Source organism: Vicia villosa, linkage group LG4 (assembly GCF_029867415.1).
Source record: "Vicia villosa cultivar HV-30 ecotype Madison, WI linkage group LG4, Vvil1.0, whole genome shotgun sequence".
NCBI classification, from domain to species: Eukaryota; Viridiplantae; Streptophyta; class Magnoliopsida; order Fabales; family Fabaceae; genus Vicia; species Vicia villosa.
In genome coordinates this window covers 136,046,071-136,070,571 of record NC_081183.1, presented here as the reverse complement: position 1 = coordinate 136,070,571, position 24,501 = coordinate 136,046,071, and the positions used below count along the sequence as shown (strand labels likewise).

At 37.8% G+C, this 24,501-nt stretch overlaps 1 protein-coding gene across 1 annotated transcript; it reads right to left on the bottom strand.

The window, feature by feature from the left end:
• Nucleotides 1-11,130: 11,130 nt before the first annotated feature.
• LOC131597932 (uncharacterized) lies at nucleotides 11,131-11,550 on the bottom strand. Its single transcript, XM_058870588.1, has one exon. It carries the CDS (start codon nucleotides 11,548-11,550, stop codon nucleotides 11,131-11,133), a length of 420 nt encoding a protein of 139 aa, XP_058726571.1.
• Between the last annotated feature and the right edge of the window lie 12,951 nt (nucleotides 11,551-24,501).

Sequence of the window (24,501 nt, the reverse complement as noted above, 5' to 3'; positions counted from 1 at the left end):
ATTTACATGTGTAGTATATTTCTTCATGCATAATTTATAGGCAGTTAACAATTTGACATGGGGTACCCGTAGAAAGACATATACATTATACTATAACACACCAAATTAATCCAAAACTTTCATTTGTAGTTGATCTCAAATAATTAATTCTAAATAAAATGGTAAAGGACACTTCTTGGATCTGATTCTTCCTCTTTTGGAGATACATGTGCTATGAAAAAGAAGTTTTAACATTTGCTCAATTTGAAACGTACATGGATGAGATCATGAAAAAAAAATTTTTTAGAGATCTAAATCAATAAATATAAAAATTAACAACTCAAAAATATAAAATGGTAAAAACTCTAAATAAATACAATAAATTTAAAAATAATAATATTAACTTGAACCTTTACATTTGCAAACAAGAAGAAGAATGAAAGGTAACTAAGAATCAAGAAGATGAAGGATTGTTAGCCTGAGAGGAAGAAGAACAAGCCGGGTAAAAACTCCAAATAAATACAAGAAATTTAAAAATAAAAGGTAAAATCAATAATTTTAACTTGAACCTTTACATTTGCAGACAAGAAGAAGAATGAAAGATAACCAAGAATCAAGAAGATGAAGGATTGTTAGCCTGGAAGGAAGAAAAACAAGCCAATAACTAGGACAAAGCGGGCGACCCTCCCCGTTTAAGGTCGTCCAAAAGCAGGGCGGAGCGGACCAACTTAGGCGTCCTAGCTTAAAAGTCAAGCTCGCCCGTTTACTAACGAGTTGGCGGGTTGGTGGGCCGGCTCGCCAATTTTTATATTTTATAATTTAATTTACTACATAATTTACAACAATTTTAATTTTTACTAAAAAGATCGATAAAGGATTTTTTTTAACAACACACAATAGAATCTCAACTTGTCTTAAGTACAAATAGTTCAAAAAATAAAATAAATAAAGATCGATTACAAAAAAATGAAATAAACTCATGAACAATAAAAAAATGTATCAAAATAAATAAATAATACATATCATTCTAATCCTATTTAAAAATTAACTACTAAAAGAACCCGATTAAGAATTTATACAAAACAAATAGTGATAACAATTAAATTGTATGATACATCACAATGCATAAAATAGTAGTGCATACAATATCAACACTTGACTTTCTCACTGTTTACATCATATAGACTCTTATATTGACTGATTCCTTAATAGTTAAATCCTAAATTTGTCACATGTATACACTCATCAAATCCTTCATTTTCTTAAAATCAACATCTATTTCTAAAGATAACATGTGAGCTAATGTATTGACAACTTAATAATTATGCATGTCATACAATTGTTTTTTTTTTATTTCAAGCTTTTCCAATCTACACATGTATTAGAGAGTTATAGAAAGAACATTACAATTATAATTCAATTTGTATATATAATAATTTAGAATACAATTCAATCAACTTAATCCTAAGATAAGAGTGATGTTTTTATAGTTAAAGTTTTTTATTCTAAGTAAAAAATAACACTTTTAACAAAAAGCCCGCGGGAAAAATCCGCCTGCCCAACCTTGGCCCGCTTTTTTAAGCGGGTTAGACGGGGCAGGCCAACTCAAGGTACCAAGCCGAAAACCTTAGCCCAGCCCGCCTAAAAATGACAGGCCAAACGGGTCGACCCGGCGGGCCTGGCCCGTTTTGCCACCCCTACCAATAACCAACTGTTTGAATACATAAATAATAATAAGGTTAAATTATTCCCAAGGTTCTTTAAGTTATTTAATTGTAAGAGTTTGGTCCTTCATGTTATTTTTACTACAACTAGGTTCTTTATGTTATCAAATGCGTGCACCATTATCCTTTTTTAACCGAGAAAATATGATAATTGTGGATGCAATTATTTTGAGGTGTGTAAAAATGATGAAGTGCTTCCAAAATCATAGCAATCAACATTTCTAAATGATTAAAATGAGAGAAAAAGGAGGCAGTTATCACCCTAAAGGACCAAGTTGTTACAAAAAAGCTTGAAGGACCAAACTGTTACAATTAAATAACTTAAAGGACCTTGGGAGTGATTTAACCTAATAATAATACTAATAAAGGGTAAAGTTGAAAAACCCTAAAAAAGAAAATCTAAAGTTTACAAAATTCTAAAACAAAAATTAAAGACTAACCTTATAACATACAGAAACGCTAAAACATGAAGATGATGGCTATTGTGAGGCTTGTGTCTCGTGAGTGATAAAGATATATTCAATGATTTCAAAAATGGAATATGCAACATTGTGTTTAGATAAATTTACTCAAAAAAAATCTAGTTGTGGTAGAAGAACGAAGAAACATGAGGAAGACATATAAAATGCAAATAAAGTTTTATTACTGATTTCCGTGTGCCTTGTATGTTCAAATTAATTGGATTTTTATTCATGTTTAAGGTTTTTTTTTGCTCATGATAGTTTTGTGAGAGCATAATGAAAAATACTCTAGCAGTTGCTTAAAACGACAAAGAAATAACGAATGAGAGTAAAAAAGTATGAGTTTTGGATCGAGCGGTTGCAGATACTGACGGCTGGGTTTCCATAAAACGGACCCGCCCAATACAATATGTCTTGGACCACACTATTGGGCCCATCCAACCGTTCACCCATTTGAAACCATTCACTTTGGTTTTTTTCTTTCGGTTTTTACGGTTAGGATCGGTTAACGGGTCCTTGTCCCGCCCCAATCCCGTATTACTCATAACTTGTTATTACACATTTGTTGTAAAATTGATGCCAAGAACCAAGTATAATAGGTTTCTTTTCTTGGCAAGAAACTCACAAGGGTAGGAAAAAGGGAATCAAGAAGAACACAATGAAATTGATTATAAACTGCTATTCTTTATTTTCTCTTTATAACAAGATTACAAGTATTACAGAATAACAAATAATCTCTCTCACCCTAATTAGGATTTGCAGTATTCAATGGTGAGAGACTAGTATACTATTTAGAATAAAACGAAAACACTACAATACGATGACATGCTAAGATCCTATCGAATTATCGAACCAAGAAGCTACCATTTGACCATACTAGAGGTATGTCCAATATCTCATGAATCTTCACCTTGGAACAAACTCTATAACATCAAAGGGACAAACTAGCTTTCATCATCCAACTTTATCAACTGCATATAGTGAAAAAACTTGTAACTTGGCAAGGTCTTGGTGATCATATCAGCAACATTATGATATCTCAAAAACTTTAGCACTTGGATTTCTCCACGCTAGATTACCCCTATGGTGAAATGCAACCTCATATTGATGTGCTTAGTTCGCTCGTGATAGGCTGAATTCTTTGACATGTGTATTGCACTTTGACTATCACATTTAACAACGATAACTCGACTTTGAAGTTTCAGCTCTTTAATAAAACCTTCAAGCCACAATGCTTCTTTCACAGCTTCAGTGAGGGAAATATATTTTACTGCTATGGTTGATAAGGCAACAAACTTCTGAAGTGTTGCCTTCCAATTGATCGTTGTACCAAACATAGTGAATGTAACACCCTTCTAAACCCCCGCGGAATATTAAATAAATTCAGAGTAAAACATGTACAAGGGCATTACAACTCCAAAAGAATTAAAGCATTAAATCATGTCATGCCTTTTGAGGAACATAAAATGACGTTATTTAGTAAACATGTTTAACACAGCGGAATAGTTTCGAAATCTGAATAAATCAAAACGATTAATATTCATCACCAAAGAGCCATAGACTCGTAGTCCAATCAGAATAAAACAAACAAATAAAAACAAGAGTTTATGAAAATAACTCTAAAGAAAGAGTTCCCCAGTGTTACAAGACCAGAGCATGACACCGACACGACGTAACTAAAAGACTACTCTACGAGCTATCCTCACCAAAGTACAAAGCTGCTACTCCTCAATCTGAAAAATGTCAATAGTAAGGGTGAGTCTCATTCATAATTAACAAATGTTTTGAGTCCATAAACAATAAAACATCATAAGCATATTATTCACCCAATTGCAATATATTCAGATTTACAACAACATTCATCAACCACACCAAATAAAATCAATCGCATCACATCATAACATTGGACATCTTCCATTCATGTTATAATAATGCATACATACTAATGCAATGAACTACATGCATGTGGTACCAATTCATGGGATTAACCCATCTCACCGATCCAAACACCACCAGGATACGGCTACTGCCAACTCACTAATTCCACACAATGGGAATTAGCTACCGCTGATCCAAACACCACCAGGATACAGCTCCAAACGAATATGAATGCATGCACCACCTATAGCATGTTAATCATCAACACTGAATAATGCATTGATATTTCAACACCGTGCAACAATAATTTCATGCATACAACTTGATGGGTTGTTTAACTGTATAGTCTAAATATAAACTGCAAGTGCACAGCCTATCGAAGTAATATATAAGATTATCGAACCACAGAGACCAATCGTCAATCTATCGACTTAATTGTTAAGGTGTTTATCTAAGGCAGATCAATATAATGGAATGAGTGCAGTACAAGGAAATAAAAGCAAGTTAAATTAAACAGATAAAGACAAACAGGATAATGTTCCAGTTATACATGTATAGAGCTACTTCTGAGGCGATATTTCCTACTTATAGAAAGGAATGATTTAACGGGAACTTGTCGCTTTCGCGTACTAAGAAGCGAGATTACCCTTTAAGTCTATATCTTCATTTGTCACGTAATGAAAAATGCACATTGCGTTAAAGCAGTGAACCTATTTTTAAGAAATCAATTACTTATCTTAGTAGAAAAGTGATTTTAACTTGAGAAATTTAACTTAAAGAGATTTTTGGTGTTTAGCCAAAAATCGGATTTCAAACCCCCAAACGCGTCCGAAAATAGTTTCGAAATCATTTTCTAAAAATATGTTAAAAAACTCTAGTTAACCAAACGAATGGCTTTCGCTCTTTCCGTTTGGTTAAGAACTAACCTAGTTTGATCTTAAGTATGAACGACTTTCGATCTTACCCATAAACATTAAATACAGTAAATGAGTATTAAAAGTTAAAACATCCTCAGTAGTTTTTCTATTAATAAAACATTGGAACACTGTCGTAATACGATCCTTACATTCTAATCCTTATAAATTTAGCCAGACATGGAAATAAATGCGAGCCTATAAAACATGTAGGCTATGGTAACAGCGGAAAGTAAAAGGTACGAGTCTATAAAACGTGTAAACTATGGTAAGAGCATTTAAAGTCTATAAAACGTGTAGACTATGGTAAGAGCATTTAAAGTCTATAAAACATGTAGACTATGGTAAGAGCAGTTAAAGTCTATAAAACGTGTAGACTATGGTAAGAGCATTTAAAGTCTATAAAACGTGTAGGCTATGGCAAGAGCAATAAAATAAATAAATAAAGCGATTAAATAGAACCTTACTCCAATCGGAGATTTGAATCTGATACAAAGTAAAGGATGGTATGATGAACTTCAACCAAAGTGCTCCAAACTAGATTACAAACTTAATCTACACCGCAATAACTCCCCGATGTGAAGAGATTATCACTTTACAGATACTGATGGTATATGGCTTAAGAAGTACTAAGCTTGGATGAAAAAACAAAATGAAACTCCCTTGCTATTTATAGAGGTTCCTGGAACTATGTAAAGACCAGCATGCCCCTCAACTCCTTCTGAGCGGGAAACCATTTGTGAAGGCCGCGGGCGCGGCCACCTCACCGCGGCCACGGTGTGTGTAAAGAGGAAGATCGTGGGAACGTGGCAGTTGGCCACTGGGTGAAAGTGGGCCACGTTATCGCGTTCCCTGTAGCCGGCGCGGAACTGGACGCCATGTGTGCATTTCTCTGGAAAAAACCTTATTTATCTGGCGTTTTTGCTTGTTTCTTCGCAGAAGGCTCTGAAAGGACATGTGATCTGAAAACAAAGGAAACAAGGGCATAATAATGGAAAACAATAATAAAAACTAAGGAAAACATGTGATATTCGAGTCAAAAACATAGTGCAATTCGGTGTTATCACAATGCACTAACACAATATCAATAGAGCAAACATATTGCCACAGCACCACAGCATAAACACATTTATCATTTATGCATACAAGGTATAAATCACCATCATAAATATCAAGTTTTTAAATAAAAACGAGTTTTTAAATAAAATCGAGTTTTAAATAAAATCGAGTTACCATCCGACACACCATTTAAGTATATAAAATATTTCGTTAGCTTCACAACGCTCAAAACAACGCTTAAAACGGGTACACGGCTTGAAAATTATGAGTTTTAGAAAATATTAATTTTTTTTTCAAAAAGCTACAGCGTAACCGATTACGCCCACGCAAATGTTAATTTTTTTCCAAAAATCCTTCAGTGTAATCGGTTATAGGAATAGCGTAACCGGTTACGCTTGACGTAACTCTATTCGCTATTTTCTCATCTCACACGTAATCGGTTAGAGCCCTGAGCGTAACCGGTTACGAGACCGAAAATTCAATTTTTTTTGGAAAACACACAGCGTAGCTGGTTACGTAACCGATTACGCCCCTTCTGCAACAGCAACTTCGTTTTTGACAGCATTTCAGCCCATCCACTCAATCAAAATCATACCAGTTCGATTCTAACACTAATACAGAGCCAATTTCAGATGTTTCACACAATATTATCACGCAACAAGTCTATCAAACGTCACCAATCATTCACAAACACTCAATCTCATCCAATCTATGAAATTGAACCTTAAACTTCAAAACCCTAAAACCTAACATACATCCCAATTGAATCAAACAATACACAAATTCAACCCTACTATTCATAAACCGATAAAAGATGATAATCGGAAGAGTTCCCTCTTACCTTAGCCAAATTCTTGGATTCTTCCTCTTTCTCTGCTTTTGTAATTTCACGTTCTTGCTCTCTTCTCCTCTTTTGCTCTTTTGCTCCTTTATTTCTCTTTTTCCTTATTTCCTTGTTTTATGAAAAATAGAGCATAACTTTAGTAAAGGCCTAACACTTAGCACCTCCCCTTTACTAACCCCAGCACTGGCTCAATTACCTTATTTCTCAATTCTCCAATTTAATCCGATTAAAATACCAACTAATCCCAATAATTAATTTAAATTATACTTAAATTAATAAATGGAAAATACGAGGTGTTACAACTCTCCCCCAGTAAAAGAGTTTTCGTCCTCGAAAACGTACCTCAAGTAAAGAGTTCAGGATAAGAGTAATTCATCTGACTCTCCAGCTCCCAGGTAACATTACCACTTGCTGGTCCTCCCCAAGCTACTCTGGCCAACGGTATCTCTATACCACGTAGTTGTTTCAATTTCCGATCTTTGATCCTCATAGGCAATGCTTCAACTGTTAGATTGTCTTTCACCTGTACATCATCCCCTTGGATCACATGAGACAGATCTGCATTGTATTTCCTCAACTGAGACACATGAAATACATCATGTAAATTCGCAAGCATCGGCGGTAACTCAATACGATAAGCTACTTCCCCACTCTTTCTGTAAGCTGAAACGAACCAATGAAACGCGGCGTCAACTTCTTTGACTTAAACGCTCGACGAACACCAGTCATAGGAGTCACTCTCAGGAATACATGATCTCCCTATTGAAATTCAAGAGTCCTCCTTCTCTTGTCATGGTAACTCTTCTGACAACTCTAAGAAGCTTTCATCTTCCCCTGAATCATCTTAATCCTTTCGGTAGTCTGTTGAGCAATTTCTGGTCCAATTACCGCACTCTCACAAGATTCATACCAACGTAATGGCGTCCTACACCTCTTACCATACAAAGCCTCAAACGGTGCCATACCAATACTCTAATGAAAACTATTGTTATAGGTAAATAACTATCCCAAGCACCACCTTTATCTAACACACACGCACACAACAAGTCTTCCAACGACTGAATCGTCCTATCTGTTTGTCCATCAGTTTACGGATGATAAGCAAAACTCAATCTCAACTTAGTACCCAAAGCCTTATGCAAATCTTCGTAGAACTTAGATGTAAATCTTGGATCTCTATGTGACACAATACTTGAAGGAATACCATGTAGGCTAACAATCTTCTCAATATATAACTTAGCTAACTTCTCCATCGGATAATCCATTCTCATTGGTATAAAATGAGCAGACTTCGTTAATCTGTCCATAATAACCCAAATAGCTTCACAATTCTTCACCGTCCTCGACAACCCATAAACAGAATCCATAGATATGTTGTCCCACTTCCATTCTGAAATAAACAACGGTTGCATAACTCCATACTACTTCTAATGTTCAATCTTTGACTTCTGGCAAGTCAAACAAGAATAAACAAATTCAGCAATTTCCTTCTTCATTCCGAGCCACCAAAACAACTTCTTCAAATCATGATACATCTTGGTAGCACCAGGGTGAATACTCAATCCACTATAGTGTCCTTCTTCAAGAATACTCTTCCTAAGCTCAGCAACCTCAGGAACACAAACACGATTACCAAACCTCATTATACCATTCTAGTCAATACAGAAATCACCTCCTTTACCTTGGTTAATCAAAGTCAATCTATCAACCAACTCAACATCCATTTTCTGATCCAATCTAATCTCATCAAGAATATCACTTGTCAGCTTCAGCATACCCAATTTAACACTATCAGAAGTACCTTCACATACCAAACTCAAATATCTGAATTGTTCAATTAAATCCAATTCTCTCACCATTAGCATAGACATATGTAAAGACTTCCTACTCAATGCGTCAGCAACAACGTTCGCCTTACCCGGATGGTAATTCAAATCAAAATCATAATCTTTAAGGAACTCTAACCATCTCATTTGCCTCATATGAAGCTCTTTCTGATCAATGAGATACTTCAGACTCTTGTGATCACTGAATACTTCAAATCTCGAACCATACCGATAATGTCTCCATAATTTCAACACAAATACTACAGCTGGCAACTCTAAGTCATGAGTCGGATAATTCCTTTCATGCACTTTAATTTGTCTCGACACATAAGCCACTACCTGTTGATTTTGCATTAACACACCACCTAATACCATCAACGAAGCATCACAATATACTACAAAAGATTCCGCCGGATTCGACAAAATCAAAATAGGAGCACTAGTCAACCTACTCTTTAACTCTTGGAATCCTTCTTCACACTTCGAATCCCAAACAAATGCTTGACCCTTCCTTGTCAACTTAGTTAACGACAATGCTAACTTAGAAAATCCTTCTATGAACTTCCTGTAGTAACTTGCAAGACCAAGGAAACTACGAATCTCAGAAACTGACTTCGGAGCTTCCCATTGAGATACCACTTCTACTTTCGTCGGATCAATGACAATACCAATCTTGGACATCACATGACCAAGAAAACTAACTTCACTCAACCAGAATTCACACTTCAACAACTTAGCATAAAGCTTTTTCTCTTTCAACAATTCCAATACAACTCTGAGATGTTCCGCATGCTCTTCTTCGCTCTTGGAATATATTATAATGTCATCGATAAATACTACCACGAATTTATCAAGGTAAGGATGAAAAATCCTATTCATATATTCCATGAAAACACCATGTGCATTAGTTACTCCAAATGGCATCAGTGTATACTTGTAATGACCATACCTCATTCTGAATGCAGTCTTCTGTATATTGTCCACTTTCACACAAATTTGATGATACCCAGACCTTAGATCAATTTTACTAAACACACATGCTCCAACCAGTTGATCCATCAAATCATCAATCCTCGACAATGGATACCGATTCTTGATAGTCACTTTATTCAGCTGTCTATAATCCACACACAATCTCATCGAACCTTCTTTCTTCTTTACTAACAACACCGTCGAACCACACGGCAAAACACTAGAACAAAAAATTCCTTCTCAAGCAACTCTTCTAAGTGACTCTTCAATTAAGCCAACTCATATGCCAACATACGATAAGACGCCATCGACACATGACTAGTTCCAAGAATAAATTCAATAGCAAATTCCACTTCTCTCAGGTGGCAATTCTCTAACGTCTTCTGGAAAAACTTCCGAAAAATCTGGCACAACCGGTAATTCACTACTTACTGATTTTCCTTTCACTTCCATTGAGGCAAACAATATGAACACGGCAGCCCCTTCTTTAACCGCCTCGTTCACCTGTCTAGAAGTCATCGCCCAATCCTCAACAACGACAGCTTCCATAAAGATAACCGTCTTCATAAAACAATTGATATGAACCCGATTGAATTCCAACTAGTTCATTCCCAGGATAACATCAAGTTGTTCTAGCGGAAGGCACACTTAGTCCATTCTGAACTCCCTACCAAAAATATCAATCGAACAATTCAAACAAGCAAACAAAGTAGTCACTGAACCCGACGCAGGAGTGTCAATAACCATACTTCCATTGATATCAGATATTTCCAATTTCAATCTTTTAGCATAATCCAAAGAAATAAATGAATGAGTCACTCCAGTATCTATAATTGCAATTAATGGTGTGCCATGGATGAAACACGTACCTTTAATAAATAGATCCTCAGGAGTAGTCTCTGACCCGGCCAAAGCAAATACTTTTCCACCAGACTGATTCTTCCTTGGCTTAGTGCACTGTGGACTGATATGACCTTCTTCACCGCAATTGTAGCAAGTCACAGCCTTTCCCTTACAATCAGCAACAACATGACCCGCCTTACCACACCTATAGCACTTCTTCTCTTCACTCTTGCACTCATGGATGCGATGTCCAGGTTCACCACACCTATAGCACCTAACAAGAGCACTAGAGTCTCCCCTACTAGGCCTTTTCCAACCACCAGCTTTCGGATTACCTTTGCCTTAAGGATTACCTCTATCCATAGGCTTCTTTCCCTTTTTGTCAATTAACTCGCGAGAGTGAGATGACTTCATCTTAACATTATCCTCCTCAAAGATCCTACTACAATCCACCAAGTCAGCAAATCGGCGAATCCTCTGATACCTAATACCTTGCTTGATCTCATCACGAAGGCCATTCTTAAATTTGATACACTTAGAGAATGCACTAGCCTCATCATTGTTGTAATGAGTATAGTACTTAGCCAACTCAACAAACTTGAAAGCATACTCAGGAACAGACATATTACCCTACTTCAGCTCCAGGAACTCAATCTCCTTTCTTCCCTGAACATCTTCAGGAAAGTACCTTCTTAAAAATTCCCTTCTGAACACAACCCAAGTAATTTCTACACCATCAGCATCGAGTTCAGCTCTATTAGCAACCCACAAGTCACCAGCTTCCTCAGATAACATGTGAGTACCATACCTCACCTTCATATTCTCAGCATAATCTATCACCCGAAAGATCCTTTCAATCTCTTTCAGCCACTTCTGAGCACCGTCAGGATCGTGAGTACCTTTGAGCAACGGAGGATTATTCCATTGAAGTTCTCCCAGCTGTTTGTTAGCACCAAGTCCTGCTCCGTTGGGATTCCCTCCTAGCACACCAGCAATCATACCCAAGGCCTCAACAATCGCATCATCGTTTCTTCCACCTCTTCCAGCCATTATTCGGCTAATTACAAAATAATCTCCATTAGAACAAAAGTATCGATAATCATAAGACACACTAGTCGCATACAAGGGAATAATAACACTAAGACTCTAGTCACAACGACCGACTATGCTTTGATACCACTATTGTAACACCCTTCTAAACCCCCGCGGAATATTAAATAAATTCAGAGTAAAACCTGTACAAGGGCATTACAACTCCAAAAGAATTAAAGCATTTAATCATGTCATGCCCTTTGAGGAACATAAAACAACGTTATTCAGTAAACATGTTTAACACAGCGGAATAGTTTAAAAATCTGAATAACTCAAAACGATTAATATTCATCACCAAAGAGCCATCGACTCGTAATTTAATCAGAATAAACCAAACAACTAAAAATAAGAGTTTATGAAAATAACTCTAAAGCAAACTTTCCCCAGTGTTACAAGACCAGAGCATGACACTGACACGACGTAACTAAAAGAACTACTCTACGAGCTATCCTCACCAAAGCACAAAGCCGCTACTCCTCAATCTAAAATGTTATGAGTCCATAAACAATAAAATATCATAAGCATATTATTCACCCAATTGCAATATATTCAAATTTAAAGCAACATTAATCAACCACACCAAATAAAACCAATCACATCACATCATAATATTGGACATCTTCCATTCATGTTATAATAATGCATACATACTAATGCAATGAACTACATGCATGTGGTACTGTGGACCGTCCTTTCGGGCCATACCCCTCCGTGGGTGGGATACGTGAACTGACTCTTTTTTGTCGATCGGACGCTTTCGCGTCACTTTTGAAAAAGTTTACAGAGTCGCCACCGACCTTTTATTTTATCCAATGAAGGAAAGGTTTATAAAAGAAACAGAAAAAAGACCTTTGAGAGATTCTGGGTAAGGGGGTAGGTTATACAAAGGGAAGGTGTTAGCACCCTTTGTATCCATGGTTATCCATGGGCTCTTTAGTTTGCTTAGCTCATTTGCTTTACTTTTCAATTGATTCGGAATGCTTTACCTGTGTTTTTGAAATACCTTTGCAAATAGAATTTGTAATGATCCTTGTGCGGATATATACAAATGCTTGTTTATCTTTCGAAAGATGTTTTGAAAAGATCGTTAATTTTGTAATGATCCGTGTTTGGATGTATACAAAATATTGTCTTTTGGAAAATTCGTTTTAAAAAAACAACAGTGTATGAGAATTTTGTTTGTTTTGGTTTTGAGCAAGCAAACTAGGAGGTCTACCCTGAGTTAGGAGGTCTTTATCCTTGTTCCCTTTAAAAATCTATCCATTCGTCGGATATAAACAAAAGGTTCGATTTCGTACTCGAAACAGTAGAAATGTAACTTTGATTTTGAAAAGAGTGAAAAGGGGTTACCCTAGGAGGTGCAAATGTGATTGTGATTGAATTCAGATATTTATCTTTGAAGTTAGTGATCTGACGGTTCAGTTTTATCTTTGACATACACGCAGTTTATATGGGTGCTGGAAATTAAAATGCGGAAATGTAAAGTGCAGAAAGTAAATCTACGCTATTACATCGATTGTGCGGGAAATGTAAACTAGCCTATTTACATGAATTTGACATCCTATACATTTATCTAGGAATTTTAAATTGCAAGAAATAAAAGGCATATTTTTGTATTTTTGTGATTTATTTTAAATATAATTAATGCATTATTAATTAATTTAAAATAAAGAAAAGATGGAAATATGATTAAACCTAGCAAATAAGTTTAAAAATATGTACAAAATGTTTGTTAATTGATTTTAGAACAAAACTAATTTTTTTGGAATTTTTGAAATTGTTTTTGGATTTTTTAAGTTAATTAAAACATAATTATATAAATAATTACACAAATAATTAAGACTTAATGATAAAATTATCCTAAATATGTACAAAATTAGTTTATGATATATAAACAATATTTAACACAAAGAACAATTTTTTTATGATTTTTTGACTAATTAAAATAATTAATAAGCAAATATATAAATACATACTAATTAATTATGAAAAATATTGAAATTTTGAAGAAAAATAAAACATTTTTGTTTCATAAAATAATATATTATTTTAGAAGTTTAAAATATTTTTTGTGGAATTTTTTGGAATTTAAAACTATTTTTAATTATTTTTGCAATAAAAATAAAATAAAATAGAAAATATAAAAAGGATACTTATCAAGTGTGGAATTTGATGAAGGTGCATGGTGTGGTTGCATGTTTTGGAGCGTTGGATGGTGGGATTGATGAGATCAAGGACCCAGATTTGAGGGCGCATGATATGAGTGTGGGGAGCATGTACTGAATTCAAGGAGAATTCAGATTCTCTGACTGGGACCCATGCTGGTTGACCAGCGAATGAGAAACGTGGAAAGGGCCACGCAGGCACGCTGAAAAGTCAAAGCTGGGGCTGACGAACCACGCTGGGACGCGTGGTCGTCTTCAACCTCCAGAAGTGTGGTTTTTGGACTCAAATAGCGGGGGTTTTTAACCTCCCCTATTTGGACGATAAAAAATGCAGTTTTTGGCAACTTATGAACCTGCAAAAAACAAGCGTTAGCAATGAATGAAAGTGACCCAGATCCCCTTAAAATCACCTCCTGAACACGATGGTGGTATTAGTTTTGCAATTTGAGGCCTGTAGCCGTGGGTTCGAAGAGATTCAAGTATGAACACTCATATGCATGTGTTAATGGTATAAGGTTATTCTCACGTGGGAACTCTCATGTTAAAGCCCAGATCACTCATATAGGACCTTATAGACATGTTAGTATGGTTAGTTTACATGGAAATTAATTGCAAGTAAGAAAATGAAAGTTAAGTGCATATGTACATGAAGAACATTATATGCTTTATACGACTCTCATGGGCCTGTGTTAAGAGTTCAATCTTACTCTATGATGTTTGATAAGATGATTAGAAAGCTTGGTATGTATTAATATTGATTGGAGAATTGAATTTGAAATTTTACAAAGTTATGGAAATTTGAGAGAATTTTTGATATTTCTTGGCTATACTCTTGCCATATTTCGTGTGTCCCTTGTTGTGGAGGTATGCTGCTCCTTTTATAGCCCATAGGCTGCTTGGAAGTGAAGCAAGAAACTTGGTTGCCTTTGTTGAAAGTTTTGGTTCTTTAATAATAAAAAACTTTGAATTTTTGACCAAGCCTTGACTACATTCAATGCTCTTGCCTTGGGCATCAATCTTCTGCAGAAAATTGAATACTTTGGAGGTGAGTCATGCTTGGAGATCAAGCCACCAATTATCCATGCAATTTTCCTTTAATTTTAATCTTAAAATAAGATAAAATTATGTCAAAAATGGATAATATAGATGTGGGCTTTGTCTTGGTCGTGGGAGGCCCATAATATCATGGCAAAGATGTTTGGACCATAAAAACTTGGACTCATTTGGAAAAAAAACATTTTTGAGCAATGTTGATTTCATGCATTTTCCCAAAATTTAGCCAACTTCAACAAGGTGTAAATCCTTCAATTTTTGTCATATGAAGGAGATCTTGCACTTTTTGGAAACCTCAAAGAGTCCTCTAACCAATGTCTTTGGTCTCATATCAAAATGATTTTTGGTTCTCCTTGTGTGTCCATTTGAAAAAAGTGTCTTTTTGTTGACTTTGAAAATGACCTGTAATGTCTTTGGCCATATTTTTCAAATGGTGAATGCTATGACCATGGGATCAATTGCATTTGAAAGATAATTGAATTTCCTTCAAAATGAGCTTTGGTTGACATTTTTTGGATGAAGGATGAGAGAGTTATGATCAGTCAAAGTTGAGTTGACTTTTCAGGCAAAAACCCTAATTTTGAATCTTAGGGTTTTGTTGATTTTTGATCTTTCCTTGATGAATTGTGATCATCCAATGATCAAATGTTGAATCCTTTGACAAAATATGGACTTTGACAAAAAATTTCATTTTTGACTGTCAGTTGACTTTTTTGGTCAAACGGGTCGTCTGTTGACTGTTTGAGCTGCTGACGGTGCGTCTGAGTGAATTGAAGTTTGAAAATTTGTATGATGGTACTTTGAGATGTATGGATGTATATGAAATCCATTTGAGCTCTCAAAACTTGTTGCTCCTGTTAAAACAAGAAAAACCCTGATTAGGGACTGTCTGTATAGGAGGCAGTTAAGCGTACCTGATTTTTGTGCAGTGTTGAGTTTCTGCTAATCATGTGATATTCAGAAGACTTCTAACACAAAAATCTTGGAAATTTGAATTGTGAATGATTGATTTGATTGATTGTACAAATCACTGAGAATTGTACTGCCAGCAGTTTGGCTGTCAACTGACTGTCCAGGTATTGATGCAGCAGTTAGAATGAAAAATCAACAGTCAAAGTTAATTTTCTTTTTTTGTTGTTTTTGTTTTATGTTTGAAAAATTAAAGTTATTTACATGACTTGTTAAAAACACAGACATAATAAATAACTAATATATACTGTTACCAGTACAGTCTGAGTTTCCTGATTCTGCGCCTGCAAAAAGATTTAACTCTGTACCAATTGTGTCAGTACTATTTATCTGTAAATAAATAAATAGCATGTGTGAAGTAATAAAGAACAGTATTTGGCGTTTGCGTAAGAATAAATTCCACTGTAAGCCAAGTTACTGTGTAAGAAAAATTCTGAAAACCAAGTTCTTCATATGTCAGGATATTTGAAAAAATCCATGTTTATATGAGACTCTTAATTTTCATATTGAAACTTTCCTGAAAAAAGAAGTGGGCAAATTTTGGGGTATAACAGTTGCCCCTATTCAATCTTCTTAAACCTGAAGAGATTGTCTGAAATCTGAGGGTAGAAGATGATTGAATAAATAGATGCCCTGAAAATTTGCACTTACCTTGATCAGCAGAGATGTTGGAAGTTGCATTTGAATGTTGTCTGTGAAATGTTGTTGGCAGATTGAAACATTACCTGAGATGGGCTTTCGGATGCCACCTGGACAATGTGTTGATGGTTTGTTCATCAGAATGAATCTGTTGATTATATCTTGATGAAGGATTTGAAAGTTGATCATTGTGGAACCGTTTGAGGTATCACTTTAGATCTGCAATGTTAGATCGTTCTGGAACCGTCTGAGGTTTCGCCTTAGATCTGAAATGCTAGATCGTTCTGGAACCGTCGGAGGTATCGCCTTAGATCTGAAATGCTAGATCGTTCTGGAACCGTCGGAGGTATCGCCTTAGATCTGAAATGCTAGATCGTTCTGGAACCGTCTGAGGTATCGCCTTAGACTAGCAATGTTAGATGATAAATGAGTTGAGAATGAGAGTTCTTCAGAGTGAATCTTTGGTTTTGATTGTATCTGAAAGGACTGCTTGTCTGAATAAGATTCAGGATGAACACTGCATGTGAGTGAGAACATCTTTGCTGAAGACATCTGTCTACCTGAAAAATCAAGTTAATAATATGCGATGTCTATGATGCATGTATGATATGAGATCCTCGAGCTAGAGGAGAAATATGCAAGTTATGTTGTGTATGAATATGCGTATGATGCATGATTGTGAATGTGAATATGAGTGTGAATGTGATGCATGGTTTATGCAGCTTAGAGCGTGTCAAGCTCCTGATTGGGAAAATAAATCCCAGCTTAGTCGTCAAGAAATGAAGGCATTGTGATTGGGAAAATAAATCCCTGCTAGCCATTTGGAAGTGAAGGCATCGTGGTTGTTGATGATCTTCTGTCTCGCTTGAGTTCCCTGGGTTGGGGAAATTCTTTGAGAACCAGGATGTTCTATTGAAGGATCTTTGATTACTGCTCGGGGATGAACAGTAGTTTTGAGAGTTCGGACTGTGACGCCCTTTGGAGTGGGAATGAGGAAGATGCATAATCCTCCGATGCACTATCTGACCAAGTTTGGGTGCGGAGATCACACCTTCTGAAGACAGTAATCTGGAACAACCCTGCTGGGGAATAAGACTTCTTTCGAAAGAAAAATCTTTTTGAGGGATTTGTTGAGGAATGTGTCTCCATTGGGGAAACTTCCTTCTGATGCTGGTTTAGGATAATGTCCAAATAATTGGGACATGTCCGGAATGCTATTCCTGTTTTTCCTGGTAAACATCAATCATATTCAAATGCATATGTTCATTCAAAATATCATTGGGATGCTCGCGTATTCAAAACAGAAAAAATGAAAATGTTAGTTATAAGCTGCATTGATTTTTGAAAAGGTGCCGTGATAGGCGGATTAGTATAGGGAGACAACAATCCTAGAAGTAGGAAATTGTCAGAAAGTTTTGAAAAGTATTTATGAAAAGAAATAGCTATGTGAGAACGATCCAGTCAAGTTTCAATTCTGCTATTGCCAATCTGTCTTCGAGCATCTCATCCCTCACTTGTTGGAAGAAAGTGATTGGACTGATCGGTGTCTTTGAGGTGTTGAACCTTGTCGGTGAGTAGGCAGCTGAGCGGGACATAGTTGTATGCTTCATTCCCTAACTTTTGCCTAGGCCGCCCTTTCAGGTTTTCAGCCTACCGGGATTGTATTTGTTTAGTCTCTAATTTTTGCCTGGACCGCCCTTTCGGGTTTTCAATCCACCGAGACGCTCATTTTTTTGCCTAAGTTGCCCTTTCAGGTTTTCAACTTAGCGAGCTGTTTTTTTTTTTTTTTTAAGCAAAGTACTTTTTGACTATGTCCGCATTCACAGGGTGTGGGAAATCCTCGCCATCCATGGTGGTAAGCAACATGGCACCGCCGGAGAATATTTTCTTGATTATGAATGGTCCCTCGTAGGTGGGGGTCCATTTGCCTCTGGGATCACCTTGTGGTAAGATGATGCGTTTGATAACCAAGCCACCAGTTTGGTATGCTTGACTTTTGACTTTCTTGTTGAATGCTTTGATCATGCGCTTTTGGTATAGCTGGCCATGACAGATAGCTGCAAGTCTTTTCTCATCGATCAAGTGTATTTGGTCGAATCGAGTTTGAATCCAATCGTCTTCGTCTAGATCGGCTTCTTTCATGATCCTTAAGGAAGGAATCTGGATTTCGATTGGGAGAACTGCTTCCATACCGTAGACTAACGAGAATGGAGTTGCCCCTGTTGAAGTACGCGCAGATGTGCGATAACCATGAAGAGCAAAAGGTAACATCTCATGCCAGTCTTTGTAGGTTACTGTCATCTTTTGTATGATTTTCTTGATGTTTTTGTTGGCGGCTTCGACAGCGCCGTTCATCTTTGGTCGATATGGAGAAGAATTATGATGTTTGATCTGGAACTGCGTGCAGAGTTCAGTAATCATTTTGTTGTTTAGATTCGTGCCATTGTCAGTGATGATCCTTTCGGGGATGCCGTACCGACAAATGAGATTGTGCTTGATAAACCTGGCTACCACATTCTTGGTGACAGAAGCATATGAAGCTGCCTCTACCCACTTTGTGAAGTAGTCAATAGCGACCAGGATAAAGCGATGTCCGTTGGAAGCAGTAGGTTTGATTTCTCCAATCATATCAATACCCCACATTGCGAAAGGCCAAGGAGCCGTCAGAACGTTTAATGGAACTGGAGGTATATGCACTTTGTCGGCATATATCTGGCATTTGTGACAAGTTTTGGAATGATGATGGCAATCTGTCTCCATGGTAGACCAGTAGTAACCTGCTCTCAAGATCTTTTTAGCCATTGTATGTCCGTTGGAATGAGTACCGAAGGTACCATTGTGTATGTCTTCCATGATTTGTTCTGCTTCCTTCTTGTTTACGCAACGAAGTAAAGTCGAGTCATGGTTGCGCTTGTACAAAGTTCCATTGCTTAGGAAGAATTTGGAGGCAAATCTCCTTAGAAACTTTCTGTCGTTAATAGATGCCCCTTCAGGGTACTCCTGGGTTTCGAGATACCTTTGTATTTCATGGAACCATGATTTGTCTTCCATTTGTTTGGTATCGATCTCATTGCAATAGGCTGGTTCGTCTTGCCTGTAAATGGTGATCATAGGAGCTTCGTCGTCCCAATTGACTTTGAACATGGATGACATGGTAGCTAAGGCATCAGCTAGTTGATTTTCTTCGCGTGGGATGTGTTCGAAAGTGATCTCCTCGAAGTAAGGAATCAAACTCAACACATGTTCTTTGTATGGAATTAGATTTGGGTGCTTTGTGTCCCATTCCCCTTTGACTTGGTAGATTACCAAGGCCGAGTCTCCGTAGACTTCAAGGAATTTGATTTTTAGATCAATTGCAGCTTTGAGACCCAGAATGCATGCTTCGTATTCGGCTATATTGTTGGTGCAATTGAAACACAATCTGGCGGTGAAGGGTGTATGACCTCCTGTGGGGGAAATGATCACAGCTCCGATGCCATTGCCGAGCGCATTAGAAGCTCCGTCAAAAACCATAGTCCATCGGGATCCTGGTTGTTTGTAGTCATTGACTAGCATAATGTCTTCGTCTGGGAAGTCAAAGTTCAATGCCTGATAATCATCTACTGCTTGATGAGCTAAATGATCAGCTACCACACTTCCTTTGATTGCTTTTTGCGAAGTGTATTGAATGTCATATTCTGTTAGGATCATTTGCCATCTTGCAATCCTTCCAGAGAGAGCAGGTTTTTCGAACACGTATTTGATTGGATCCATCTTGGAGATCAGGAAAGTGGTGTGATTTAGCATATACTGTCTTAGTCGGCGAGCCGCCCATGCTAAGGCACAGCAAGTTTTTTCGAGTAGTGAGTATCTTGTTTCACAATCGGTAAACTTTTTGCTAAGATAGTAGATTGCGTGCTCCTTTCGACCGGAATCGTCATGTTGTCCGAGTACACACCCCATTGAATCTTCTAACACAGTTAGGTACATTATCAGAGGTCTGCCTTCCACAGGAGGTAACAAGATTGGCGGTTTTTGAAGGTATTCTTTGATTTTATCAAAGGCTAACTGGCATTTGTCATTCCATCTTTCCACTTGATCTTTCTTCAGTAATTTGAAGATTGGCACACAAGTAGGAGTCATATGGGCAATGAATCTGGCTATGTAGTTTAGACGTCCCAAGAATCCTCTGACTTGTTTCTCGGTACGGGGTATAGGCATTTCTTGAATGGCTTTGACCTTGGCAGGATCAACCTTAATACCTTTACTGCTGACGATGAAACCTAAGAGTTTACCGGATCTTACTCCAAAGGTACACTTGTTCGGGTTCAGTCGCAATCTGTATTTCTTGAGTCTGTCAAACAGCTTGTGTAAATGACTCAAATGTTCTTCTTCGGTGTTGGATTTTGCGATCATGTCATCGACATACACCTCTATTTCCTGATGAATCATATCATGAAATAGTGTTACCATTGCTCGTTGGTAGGTAGCTCCAGCATTTTTTAGACCAAAGGGCATTACTTTGTAACAAAAGGTTCCCCAGGGAGTTGTGAAGGTTGTTTTTTCCATGTCTTCGGGTGCCATCTTGATTTGATTGTACCCTGAGAATCCGTCCATAAAGGAGAATACCTTGCATTGTGCGGTATTGTCAACTAGTACATCGATGTGCGGTAAAGGGAAATCATCTTTAGGGCTTGCCCGGTTCAGATCTCTGTAGTCTACACACATTCTGACTTTCCCGTCTTTTTTGGGTACAGGCACGATGTTAGCTATCCAAGGAGGATAACTTACAACTTTTAGGAATCCGGCATTGAATTGTTTTTCAACCTCGTCTTTGATCTTTTTTGACATATCAGGCTTACTCCTTCGCAGTCTCTGTTTGACCGGAGTGCTTCCTTCTTTGATTGGCAGGCGATGAACTACAATGTCCGTGTCAAGGCCAGGCATATCTTGATAAGACCAGGCGAATATCTCGGCGTAGTCTTGCAACAGTTGAATCAGTCTTTGCTTGACACTGTTTTCTAAGTCAGCCCCAATTCTGACCTCTTTCTTTTCTTCGTCACTGCCCAAGTTGATGACCTCAATCGGCTCCTCATGAGGCTGTATGGCTTTTTCTTCTTGTTCTAGAAGTCTTGCAATTTCTCTTGGCACTTCACAATCTTCCTCACTTTCGTCCTCAGTTTGGTAGATCGGATTTTCAAAGTCATGACGGGCAATAGCAGAGTCGTTATTGACTGGATCCAGCGTGTATGTGAATCTGCATGGTAGATATGTGAGTGTGTATGAAGAGAAAAACATAGCTATTTGAAAGCGAATAAAGAAAGAAAAAGGATCACAAAATTTTGAACATGCAAGCATCCCATGATTTTATTGAATGCACATAATCATGATATGACAAACCCTTTTTGTAGAAGGACCGTTGTGCTAAGGCACACGGCTTTCAAGCTCATGGTTCGATTGTTCAGGAACCACTTTTATCTTTGCACAATATACACAAAGAAAACAGGAAATGGCATTTACTCCTGATCAAAGGAGATCACATCCTCTGCTTTCCAGTTGTTCAATCCACCGTTGTTAGCAAGGAGCACCCAGCTGTTCCAGTTGCAGTTGTTCTTTTCGTCTTCCGTAGCATTGATTCCGCTAGTGGGAAAATGCGTAGGTAATTCCTCAGGATAAGTTGGATGATTTGTTGGATATGAGAATCCAGGTGGAGGTCCCTCTATTGGCTGAGCGAGATGCTCGATAAGGCCGTCCCATGCAGTAGGAATGATGTTTTGAATAGAGACTTGTGCATCCTGATAAGGAGTGTACTGTGACAAAAAATAACCTTCGTTGTTTGGCATCTTCCTGGCTTCTTCAAGAGCGAAGTTGTCGTCGTACTGTTCGTCCCATCCAGTCGGGACAATGTCTTTGATGGGAGTTGAAAAGCTCGGAGGAGCGGAATATTTCACCATATAGTCGTATTTGCCGCTGGGTTCTCCTAGCGTGTCCCATACTTCTTTGGGTGGATTTTGATATTGCTGAGTGACGGGACTTGTGATACTTCCGTCATTTTGATTACCCTCTTCTGTTGGAGTAAGATCTTCCAGAGCAATGTAAGAATTCTGAGGTGTGATATACTGGTAGTTGTAACCGTCATTTGGTCCTCCCACAGCATCCCACATTCCCATGGTAATGGGTGGAATTTCGTCTGGATATGGCTGAATGATGTGGTTCAAGTATGTCCCTTCATCATCAATGGCGTTTACTTCTTGGCTGGCGAAGTGTGATATTAACCCTTTAGAGCGAGGATTTTGATCATTCTTTTGATTTTCACCATTATAGCCCAGACCTAGCTTGTCGGACTTGTAGGGTATATCAGGGAGTTGTCCCCATACTGTGCGATCACCCTGTTCAATCATGGCTTTGGCATTTTTGAGAGAAGCCATAGTTGTAGCTGGAGTAGCAGGAATATGCTTGGTGGTAGAGATATCTGGAGATACAACCTCAAAAGCTTGATACGGAGTTTCGATGGATTCGCCCTCCATCTCAACATACTTGTCGTTGCTCAAGTGACTGACCATATATTCTTCTTCGCCATAGACTGTGACAACCTTTCCTTTTACTGGGTATTTTAACTTCTGATGCAGGGTAGAAGTTACAGCGCTTGCCCCATGTATCCAAGGGCGTCCTAGTAAACAGGAGTATGTTGGAAGAACGTCTATTACGGAAAAGATAACATCGAAAGTTTGAGAGCCCACTCTGATTGGGAGCTTAACTTCTCCGTACACCGTTCTTGTTGACCCATCGAAGGCTCTTACAACCACATCACTTGGTTGTAGCACAACTCCTTTGAAGTCAAGTTTTTCCAGTATTACCTTTGGTAACACGTTTAGAGAGGAACCATTGTCTATTAGCACATGAGACAGAGTGGTGCCGTTGCATTCGATAGAGATGTGCAGGGCCTTGTTGTGATTTCTTCCAGCAGGAGTTAGATCCACATCAGAGAAACCAAGACCATTGGGCACTGTAAGACTGGCGACACAATTCTCAAATTGGTCGATTGGGATTTCTTGAGGCACATGCGCAGCTTGAAGGAACTTCATTAGAGCTTTAGCATGAGCTTCTGAATATTTTAGCAGAGATAACATTGAGATTTTTGAAGCAGTATGCCCCAGTTGCTCGACAATATTGTAATCACTTTTGCAGATGATTTTCAATATTTCGTCCATCTCTTGCTTTGATGGATCCTCAGCAGTGATCTCTACCGGATTTTGAACTGGTTCGATCAGTGGCTCTTTGCCTCGAGTGTTGATATCTGGAATAGGAATTGGAACCTGGATTGGACTAGCAGCAATATTTGGAGAAATTTCTGGTGAAAAGATTCTTCCACTTCTCGTGATCTTGCTAGTGCCTGCAATGTTACTTACAGCTGAAGTAGTTAGTGTTGCGTCCTCTTTAGTCGAGGGATCCTGCTTAACTCCATGAATGTAAACATTAGTGTCATATCCCCATGGGACAGCTTTGTCTGAGGAGTATGGAAATGGAGTTGGTCTAGCAATGACTACTGATGCCACTTTGAGTGTAGCAGAAAGTTTGAATGGAGCCTTGGTAGAGATTTTGAATGGTAAGCTGGAGATCACTGAGACGTCTTCCATTCTTATCCCGTTGGCAAAGACTTTGCCCAACATGTCCATAGAAGGGAGCCTCTCAAACATAATGATACGGCGATCCATGTGTTTTTGAATTCCCATCTTTAGATTTTCACAACCATTGGGTTGGCGTGAGCAATAAAAGCAGTCGGGATCACAACCTGGAAAGTAACCAGCTTGGATGAACTTTCTTTTGACTTCGAGGAGTGGAATTGATACTTCGTTCACATCATAAATGTAAACTGTGTCTATGATAGCATTAACAGTTTTGTCATGCTTTGGCATAGGTGCTGTGATGACATTTGGAGTTTCTGGAGGATCGAACTCAATTTCTCCAGCATCTATCATGTCTTGGATTTTATTTTTCAGGGCCCAGCAGTGATCTGCGTCATGTCCTGGACAGTTTGAATGATAGGCACATGTTGCATCAGGGCGATAATTCAGAGAAGAAGTATTGACATTCTTCGGAGGAC

Coding starts and splice junctions, on each gene's coding strand:
- LOC131597932 (XM_058870588.1), bottom strand. CDS start 11,550: ATGGCTGGAAGAGGTGGAAGAAACGATGATGCGATTGTTGAGGCCTTG.